At 36.1% G+C, this 10,897-nt stretch overlaps 1 protein-coding gene across 3 annotated transcripts in view; it reads right to left on the bottom strand.

Annotated features, from left to right (window-relative positions):
• Positions 1–61: 61 nt before the first annotated feature.
• The window catches only part of rc3h1a (ring finger and CCCH-type domains 1a), a 46,488-nt gene continuing 35,652 nt past the window's right edge, over positions 62–10,897 (bottom strand). For 2 of the 3 annotated variants that reach the window (XM_087303146.1, XM_087303145.1), the window contains exons 15-20: positions 10,576–10,780; positions 10,406–10,490; positions 10,208–10,307; positions 8,772–8,897; positions 8,402–8,493; positions 62–5,876 (exon numbers count right to left, since the gene is read on the bottom strand). In XM_087303146.1, coding sequence (XP_087159272.1) covers positions 5,720–5,876; positions 8,402–8,493; positions 8,772–8,897; positions 10,208–10,307; positions 10,406–10,490; positions 10,576–10,780 — 765 coding nt within the window. In that variant the 3' untranslated portion in view covers positions 62–5,719. 3 annotated transcript variants of the gene reach the window in all.

The following is a 10,897-nucleotide window of genomic DNA, read 5'->3' as shown; positions in this document are numbered from 1 at the left end:
AAACACTGAACTTGTTGCACAAAAGTGCATGAATTTGTCAAAAAAAAGACAAAAAAGAAAATGGTTTACAATATCATTTAATCATAATCCATGCCAGAATCACTGCTGCACATAAAATACATTTCTTATTAAATAATTTTTCAAGTTTTTTTTTTTAATATCTAATTCAAAAATCCAGTTAGTAATACCCCCTGCCCTCTCAAAGAAGAAAAGCAATTGTATTATACAAAAATGCAATCCAAAATTTCACACAGTGAATTCTTGTACAAAGAGAAAAAAAAGGTATTACAACTACATCCACATTGGAGAAATATTCTAAACATTCCATAATGGAGTATAATATACAAACATTTACTTTCTTATTCAGGTTGAAGTTAAAAGTGTACCTTAATTTAAGCAGTCTATCATGAGATAACATGGGAGAAATCATCGAAAACAATTATATATCCCGATGTTAGGAATCATGGTATAAAGACCACAACGCAACACCCCATCTCACGAAAAACAGTCAATACATGAGTGCAAGCAATGAGTTTCAGTGGGAACAAACGTACAGAAATGAGGTGGACAGCACTCTCTTTGGACACAAACACGCAATCATTCATTTCAAAACTACGTCCTACAGCTATGAGCTAAAACACTAAAGCCTGAATTTGTGCACAACCATCGGTTTCAAGTAACGTTGCGACTTCTTGTGTGTATGTGCGCGACGCATACTTTCCCCCTGAGACCAGGGAACAATATGTACCATTAATCATTTATCTGTGTGGGAAAACATACTACAGTCTCTGGTGTTTCAGGCACTAAGTGTCAAATTTCAACCATTCCTATTCTCTCATTTGTATGATTTTTGACACTAATTAGCACTACATTCGCATTTCAAAATGCAGGTAAAAATCACAATACGAAAAGGAGTTCCAATGAGGAAACACTTGAGGCTTTTCATTAGACACTGGTCATAAATACAACATATATATTTATTTTTTATAAGTCAGCACTGGGTGGATGAATCGCATAAAAACGTTTGCCTCGAAATCAAGATAAAACTTTTTGTTTTGAAGATGAAGCACATTTTTGGACTTTATTTTTCTATTTTATCTGTTACCACGTTAGGGAAATACGGTATTTTCATTACCACAATATAATAACAAAAATAAAATACTAAAATAAAACACATTAGGATTTTTTTGGTGATAATTGAGGCAGTTTACTGACTAAAGTGTCATTCAAAATACAGAAAATTATTTTCATTACCGTAATACAGTAATACTACAGTAAAAAAAAAACAGCAGCAGCATTTTTTCATAATATTAGTATGGAGGCAGTATTTTAAATCTGATGTGAAGCATACTTTTAGAAAAACAATTGAGATAATTGTCCAATTCACTTCCTAAAATGTCATTTTCATGACGCGCATAAATACTGCACACTCATTACCGTAATACAATAATAGAAATGCAACTTTTCATATTGAAACTAAGTACATTTTTAAGAACTTTAAGTCTACTACCTAAAATGTCATTACCACAATGCTGAAAAACTTTGCATTCTCATTACCGTAATACAGTAATACTTATAGCAGTAAAAACAGCAGCAGCATTTCTTTTCATAGTATTAATATGAAGGCAGTACTATAAATATGATCTATCAGTACTTTTAGAAAAAATTTGTCCAATTAACTTCCTAACATGTAGTTTTCATGACGAACAAAAAATACTGCATACTCATTACCATAATACAGTAAAACTCATTACAGTGAAAACAGCAGCAGCATTTTTATTATAAAGGTAGTACAATAAATATGATTCAGTGCTTTTTAAAATGAAGCATACTTTCAACAATTGTCCAATTTACTTCCTAAAATGTCATTTTCAAGACACGCAAAAATACTGCACACTCATTAAAATAATACAATTTTAAAAATGCTACTTTTTATATTAAAGTATATTATTAGAACTTTAAGTGTACTGCCTAAAATGTGATTACCACAATGCTGAAAAACATTGCATTCTCATTACCGTAATACAGTAATACTCATTACAGTAAAACAGCAGCAGCATTACTTTTCATAGTTTATTATAAAAGCTGTAGTATACATATGATCTATCAGTACTTTTAGGAAGAAAAAAAAATGACAATTGTGCAATTTCCTTCTTAAAATGTCATTTTCATGATGCGTAACCATACTGCATACTCATTACTGTAACTTACAAAAATGCATTTTTTCATATTGAAATTAAGTATATTTTTAAGAACTTTTTATGTTTACTACCTAAAATGTCATTACCACAATTCTGAAAAATACTGCATTCACATTACCATAATACAGTATCAAAACAAAGCACATTTTGTGAAAATTGAGCCAGTTTATTCCTAAAAATGTCATTACCATAATGTGGAATATTATTGTATTCACATTACTGTACTACAGTAACAAAAACATCATTTTCTATATTCCAATTAAGCACATTCTTGGGAAAAATTTTGCAAGTTTATTGCCCAACAGGTCATTACTATAATGTGAAAAATTATTGCATCCTTATTACTGTAATAAAAACAATTTCTTATAATAAATTTTGTATAAAGGAAGTACTATACATATGACGTATCAGTACTTTCCATTTGTTTGTATTTTTATATTTCTATTGCAAACAAGATTACTAACTAAATTACTAATTATATTTAAAAACCAAAAAATAAAAATAAAGGTCACAAAAACATGCTTCATTTCATGGGACGCATAAACATTTGTTATGAGGTGAAGGCTTCACATGATTCATCCAGGTAAACATTTTGGTTCCCTTTTCAAATCGGTAGTGATTCCCATTAGTCATGGGGTGATCGTGTAAATGTTGCTTTGCAACAATAGCTTTAAAAAGATGGTTTTCAAATAGCTGACTTAAAATACATAATTTTAAAACCACAATAAATTGAGCCCTTCTGCAAGAGCTCATACAATCTGCGTTTCATTCAAGGAAACATTGAAAAAAATAAAATAAAATCAGTCTTACTTGGGTACAAAAGAACTGTCGCGAATTGTATTAATGGAATCAATGAAAACAGAAATCAAAACAAGTTGATTTGCTTATCTGCATCATTAGACCTCCAATGCCTAAAAATGAAACTTAATACTCCCTCTCTGAATATTGATATCAAACTATGACATAACACACAGGCTGTCCTTGTTTTCCTTTTCCAATTCAGACTCTTCAAAGAAGCCTAACATCAAACAACCACCATCACACCATGAAACATGCTTAAATACTCAAACTCACAAAGATACACAAAATGGCTACAAAAACGAATGACCTGGCAATAAATTCCTTTATCTCAGAAAGGATAGGCAGTACTCAGTTTGGCGGTCTGAAAGCCTGCAGATACGAAGAGATCATTTAATATAAATGCTGACTTAGAAGACTGAGGAGAGTGGAATATTATAAATAAGAATGGTTCGGCTACATCTACACCCCAGACTCGTGAATAACTGCGGATCTACATAAAGGCACAGTCTTGAAGTCTTCAAGTCTCGAAACTGGTTGAGCGACAATTGCAGTCCTGAAAAACAAAACAAAAACAAAGCGTGCGCATTGCGACAGACGTTTACACCCAAATACACTTAAATCAACCCTGAGATAAAGACAGAGGTGTTCCTTTAAAACAAAACAAACATGACATTACCCAAGTGAACCTAGGACATATTCTAGATCCTACAAATTTCCTACAAGAGCGTTTTCACATGCCTTTGAGTACAGTTCGTAATTAATTTGAAAAGATTTCTCCGCACTGTGCACCACAGTTCTACTACCTAAACAAAATTGCAATTTCCAATCTTGACGATTGCTTAAAATGTCCAAAGCTCAGACCAAAGCCACAGTAATACCATACAAATTTAAACAAAAACAATATAATTTAACTCCAACTTAAGAGAATTTCCACCAAAAAAGGTGCTTTTAAGGTTGCGGTAGGATGTCTCAAGAGACCATTACATGCTAACAGACAAAACAAACAAAAACAAAACCATATCAAATAAACTAAGTTACAACATAAAGCTAAGTTACTGAGGCATGACAGTGTTTCCTAAATGATGAGATTTCACCACCGAGAAAGGAGATCTACATGGAAGAAAGCAAGTTTGAGATTACAGTGCAAGCGTTTCGATCAATCTGCTGCTTTATTGACGGAAGAAAAATCTGTTGTTTACTTTAATAAAAAGTAATGTGACTTCAATTTTGTGCTAGTGTATAATATGCTTTATAATTTGCTTTCCCATTTTCCAAGAAAATCTGCGCAGAAAATGTGGAAAGTTTTACAGGCTCCACAAACATTTCTACCCAACGACAAAATGATAATTTTTTGGCTGCTTCTCTTGATGTTTTCATGCACCAAACGGCTAGAAAAAACATCAGAGAATTGACTTTTGGTGGATCTCCAGAGCTCACCGCGGCTGACGTAACTACAAGCTAAATTTTTGGTTGGGTCAAAACAAAAAAAAAAATAATGCTAAATAATTTAGTTTGGTTGTTTGGCTTGCTTAAAAATCCAAATGTTTTAAGTCTCCAGTAAGACAACTGATGCTAACACCAAGTAAAGAAGCTCCAGTGTTTAAAGTAAGCCTAAAAAGGCCGTCATGTTCATGTTTGAAAGCCTGGCCTTTAGGGAAATTCGATTGAAGCGGCCCATCAAAACAATGTTCAAAGATGAAACAGAATGAAGGAAAGTCTTGAGGCGATTACGACTAGATCAAAGTCTTTCATTTAGCTCTGAACCACATCTTTTGAGGCAAAACACAGAGCAGATATGAAAAATGTGGGTCGTAACTTCACTGACAAAGTGACGAGTAGTTCATACACATTCTTACAACAGAATGCAGCTTTATGCATCAACATAGTGGGCTTCTTTCCATCCTCAGGATGGAAGAATGTAACTATACCCACTACAAACTAAGAAGCAGAGTGACCTGGATTGTTATTTCTATTCACGTCCACAAAATAATGCATCCCTGAGGACATTACGGCAGCAGAAGAAGATGATGATGATTACAGGCGGTTCAATCGAATTCCCACAGGCGGTGCAGTTTAATGCACTAAAAACAATACAAGAGCCCTATTAAGACTTGGCTTTCTTGGCATGAGAGCAACTGAGGTTAATACAGTGACTATAAAAAAATTGGAGCCTAAATTATGAAAAAAATTAAATAAAATAGTTTTGACCCTCACGATGCATCAAAATGCTTGAATATGCAGCAAGCCTGCAGCTAACATAAAAGAAAGATCTGAATCTGAACACTGTAAACTCTGACAGAAGTGTAAACGCCACACCAAGCACAAACAAAGAGCGTAACTACTGAAAATGTAGCATACCATGATAAAAAAAACGCAAGTGGATTGCTGATCCTTAAAGAGATCATGCTGCTTAAGACTGAGGATATTTCAGATTTAGCCTGATTTACAAGGCAATGAAAAAAGGAAAGCGGTGAATACAAAACAGGAAGAAGATACTCAACAGCAGATACTGCTGTGAAACTCAATCAGGGCATGACTGTGCATGTCTATGCACAGTAAATCCCATCCATAATTGCCTGAAGGGTGTTTGAGGGTCAGCGGATGAAGCTAACTTTAAGTGAATGAACGGTGTGTTATACAGCAATGGTGGAGCGCCCGGAGGGTTTAACCTGGGAAAGATGTTGCGAAAGGGGAATATGAGGTAGAATATGAGCCGGCTAAGAGTGAACGACTCCATTCTTGGGCAGATCGGGGCTGCTGGCCACCTGTTCAGAGGACAAGCTGAGCGAGGACGTCTTGCTGGTCAGTGAGGACATGCTGCTGCTGACGAGACCACAGTCCTGGACCAAACCCATGGAACCATTGGAGCCCTCACTACAACCGAAAGCAGAGAGAAAATATTGGGCGCAAATAACCAAATGTCACCACAAATATGTATATTTACATTTCTTTCTATGCAGTGGAGGTAGATTGTTATTGAGTCAGTCTCTCAAAACACTTTCAGTTAATATTTCACCTAATATAACAAAACTTTATATATACACACAGTGCACCTAGAAAAGTAATTATAGCGCTTCACTTTTTCCACATTTTTTTTACGTTACAGCCTTACTCCAAAACAGATTCATTTCTTTGCTCAAAATTCTACACACAATACCTCATTATGATTTTTTTGTAATTGTTGCAAAAACCTGAAAAAAAAATCACATGTGCATCAGTATTCACAGCCTTTGCTGTGAAGCTCTAAATTGAGCTCAGGTACATTCTGTTTCCAGATCATTCTTGAGTTGTTTCAACAGCTTAATTGGAGTTCACCTGTGGTAAATTCAGTTGATTGGACATGATTTGAAAAGGCATTCACTTGTCTATAAAAGTTCCCAGGGTTAATAGTGCATGACAAAGCACAAACCAAGCATAAAGACAATAGAATTGTCTGTAGACCTCTGTGACAGAATTGTCTTGAGCCACAAGGCTGGGGAAGGTTACAGAACAATTTTTGCTGCTTTGAACCACCAGGACTCTTTCTAGAGCTGGCTGGCCACCTAAGCTGAGTGATCAAGGGAGAAGGGCCTTAGTCAGCGAGGTGATCAAGAACCTTATGGTCACTCTGTCTGAGCTCCAGCGTTCTTCTGTGGAGAGAGGAGAACCTTACAGAAGGACAACCATCTGTGCAGCAATCCACCAATCAGGTCTGTATGGTAGAGTGGCCAGACGGAAGCCACTACTTAGTATTGGAATTTGCCAAAAGGCATCTGAAAAACTCTCCGACCATAAGAAACAAAATTCTCTGGTCTGATAAGGCTAAAATCGAACTCTTTGGAGTGAAAGTCAGGCATTACATTTGGAGAAACCAGGCACTGCTCATCACCAGGCTAATACCATCCCTACAGTGAAGCAAGGTGGTGGCAGCATCATGCTGTGGGGGTGTTTTTCAGCAGCAGGAACTGGAAGACTAGTCAGGATAGAGGGAAAGATGAATGCAGCAATGTACAGAGACATCCTGAATGAAACCTGCTTTAGAGTGCTCTTGACCTCAGACTGGGCCGACAGTTCATCTTCCAGTAGGACAATGACCCAAAGCACACTGCCAAAATATCAATAGAGTGGCTCCACAACAACTCAGTGAATGTCCTTGAGTGGATCAGCCAGAGCCCAGATCTAAATCCTATTGAACATATTTGAAGAAATCTGAAAATGGCTGTACACCATCGCTTCCCATCCAACCCGATAGAGCTTGAGAGGTACTGCAAAGAGGAATGGGCAAAAATTCCCAAAGACAGGTGTGCCAAGCTTGTGGCATCATATTCAAGAAGACTTGAGGCTGTAATTGCTCCCAAAGGTGCATCAAAACAAAGTATTGAGCAAAGGCCGTGTATACTTATGTACATGTGGTTTTTCAGGTTTTTTATTTTTAATAAATTTGCAACAATTAAATTTTTTTTTTTTCACTGTCGTTATGGGGTATTGTGTGTAGGATTTTGAGGAAATAAATGAATTTAATCTATTTTGGAATAAGGCTGTAACAAAAAAATATGGAAAAAGTGAAGCGCTATGAATACTTTCTAGATGCACTGTGTGTATATAAAAATTAATCATGAGAATGTGCAACATGCTTTTTATCCTTTTTGAAGGAACACACCACTTCTTTTGCAAATAAGCTCATTCAAGTCACCTCGGTTGAAAAGTGCAAGCGCAAGTACTGTTTGAATCTGATTAGATCATTAGTATCATGTTAAAAAAAAAAGTTTTGATTACTTTTCTATTTGAAGCTAGACTAGTTTGTAGTTAAACTGTGTACCAAGACTGATGGTAAATTATATTAGGCAGCACCTAAATAAAGTCTCCAACTAGTTAACAACACTGTGTAATAGCATAGTGCCAACTGCAGCACAGTTTCTTGATTATTACACAAGAATGAGAGTTTAGTTCCGAGTCATATGATATTTACGAATTTAGCAGAAGCTTTTATCCAAAGTGACTTACACCCGTGAACACACACACCAAGGGAGTTTTAGGGGTTCGGTGCCTTGCTCAAAGGAATCACCTCAGCCGTGGTATTAAGTTGGATATTCCCACCAACAATCCCTGCTGGTACAGGGACTCAAACCAGAAACCTTTGGATCACAAGTCCAACTCCCAAACGTTTACCCCACTAACAATTAAAAAAACTACAGAAGAATAAAGCTTAAAATAGAAAAATTATCAACCTTTATTTTTTTTGTGTGTGTGAGATTCTAATAGTCTAATCTGACTCAATGGTTTATGTAAATCATTCAAAAATGGTAAAACTCAACTGTTTAGCTCTAGGAGAATGATAAAATGAGCCCATTTCCAAAAAAAGTTAAGTGTTCCTTTAAAGATTATATAAAAAATTTGGATTTATTGTTAAAATGTGTCACCTCAGACTCAGTTGATGCTCATCTCTCTGCAGAAGATGTTCATCTGGTCCATTTTCAACTGAGATGCGCTTGTATTTGCCATCATGGTTCTCCTGAAGGTAAAAAAAAAAAAAAAACTTAAGCACAATGATGCAAATTGCCATCATTTTAACATTTATTATACTTATTTTAAGCAAACAGTAACATAAGATAAGTCCCTAAAATTATACCAAATTAAACTGCTTTTTGAATCGATGACCTTGCCAAAAAATGTACTGGAAATAGAATAGGAATGGAATAGGGCCATGGGCTCATGGATTATTCACAGGTAATATAATATATTAATTATGAATAATTAATAGGAGGTCTAAAAATTCTGTGTCTCACTAACCATCTCCTGTGACCTCTTGTTGATCTCTTTCTCCACCTGGTGCAGCTCGAAACTCAGCTGTTCGCTGGACAAATTCCCAGAGCTCCAGTCCACCCGAGATGCTTGGGACATCACTGAGCTGGAGTTCTGTCAAAGAGAGTGAGTAATGCTAAATCAACCAAAAAAACAAATGATAAAATAATATAAATAATAATACACAAATATAAACATACATATATAGGTACTTTCAATGTTCTTCTAAAGCACCATTAATTTCAAATCAAGCACTTGTAATTAACACCCGCAGCATATGTAGCGCCATGAAAGTCTTTACTATACATAACATTTCACTTACACTTATTCTTGACATTAAAGTGTCTGAAAATTGATGTTGCTTTGAACATGTAATTTTCCAAAAAATTGACTGTTTTAAAAGAACTTGAATAAAAACTGAATCCAGTACTGGGAAAATTTAGAAATGGTTTCTGAAATATTGATAAAATCTGCATTATTTTCAGTTCTTAAACAAGATTTAAATTTTGTATTTTTAAATTAAGAATTTCTCATTTTCATTCAGTTATGGACAGCATAAACAAATGTAATTTAAAAGGCACTTATTTTACAACTTTTACAAGATGTAAGATAAGCCTTTATTGTATCTAAAATGTGTCAACATACACATCAGATTATTTATTATAGCCTCCAGAATCTTTCCATTTTGATGTCTGAATACATTGTAGCTGTTTTTGCAGCCTGTGGCATTAAATCCAAACGAGCTGCTTCTCCCTGCCCACCGTTCCCATGTGCGTTACATCAGATAAACAGCACAGTGACAGACAGGGGTGCTGCTAAGGGGGGAAAGTTAAGACAATTCTAAGGGCCCATGCCGTTTTTGGCCGCTGGAGATGCTATCAGGGGCCCACCAGACACCTTGCTCTTTAGTTTGGTCCACGACCTCATTCCCTCTAACCCACCACACCACAGTTCTTCATTTTAATCCACAACCCCCCAATGATTTGTGGACATGTGTATACATTTGGTTATAGAAACAAGGCGCCTGTGGGCAGAGAAAATAATTTCTATGTCACGTGGGTCTCAAAAATCATAGGGATTTGGGTCCTATTTTAACGTCAGGGGGGAAAAAAAAAGAGAGAGACTTGTTAGATTTACATCACTCTAATATGACAGTGGACACACTATACATACAGACCGTTCTGTCCAAACAGCTTACAAAAGTAAATTTTCATCATAGGTGCCCTTTAATTCAAGCACATAAGGACTTGTTTGTTTTTAATTACTTTCCAGGCCTTGAATCCATATGTCTTCTTTTTTTTAATAAAATTTGATATCATATATATATATATATATATATATATATATATATATATATATATATATATATAAAGCCACTTAGTTGGACCAGACATGACACACGCAGCAAGGAAGGGCAGTCTCACCTCCAGGCGGGGGTGTGTCTGTTGGCTGATTTGCTGGTTGACCTGCTGTAGCTCCATCCTGAGCTGCTCGCGGGCCTGTACGGCAGGAGATAAACTGGACCTGCAGGATGAGCAGACAACGTGCCACTCATTTACTGAAAAGATTTACTAATTAAAAACAAGTCATTTCTTAGAAAGGGTGAGACTGAGACAACATACCGCTCGCTGAAGTGGCCCTGAGACGTTTGGTGTGACTGGTAGGAGTCACCACTCCACCCACTGTGGTTCGCATAGGTATAATCAGCTTAAAGGAGAACACAAAGAGCGTTCAGAAACATGGGAATCAAGCTATTCTGTTAGCAATGTGAGGACAAAGCAGTAGGGGTTACCGGTGTGCTTGGCAGAGTTTGGCAAGGGTGGCATTGGACTGTTTGGCGGGAAGCCCGGTTTAGATGTGCGCGAAATGGCTCCGAAACGAGACACGGTTGGCAGGGAGCCAAAGGGAATGATGGGGTCATCGTCTTTAACTTCAGTCGCTCTGCGTTGAAGCTCCAAGCCGTGTACTCGCAGACTTTTGCCTTTCTCTACATTTTGCTGGGAGAAATGGTACAAGTTAGTTAAAATGTCTCATTTGAATATGCTTATTTATGCTAATCTTTATGAATAATATTATTTAAATAAATGCTAATTTGAATACATATTCAATAACTT

Source organism: Danio rerio, chromosome 22, assembly GCF_052040795.2.
Source record: "Danio rerio strain M-AB ecotype USA chromosome 22, GRCz13ab, whole genome shotgun sequence".
Lineage (NCBI taxonomy): Eukaryota > Metazoa > Chordata > Actinopteri > Cypriniformes > Danionidae > Danio > Danio rerio.
The sequence above is the reverse complement of the archived record's forward strand: the minus strand, read 5'-3'. Positions and strand labels throughout refer to the sequence as shown.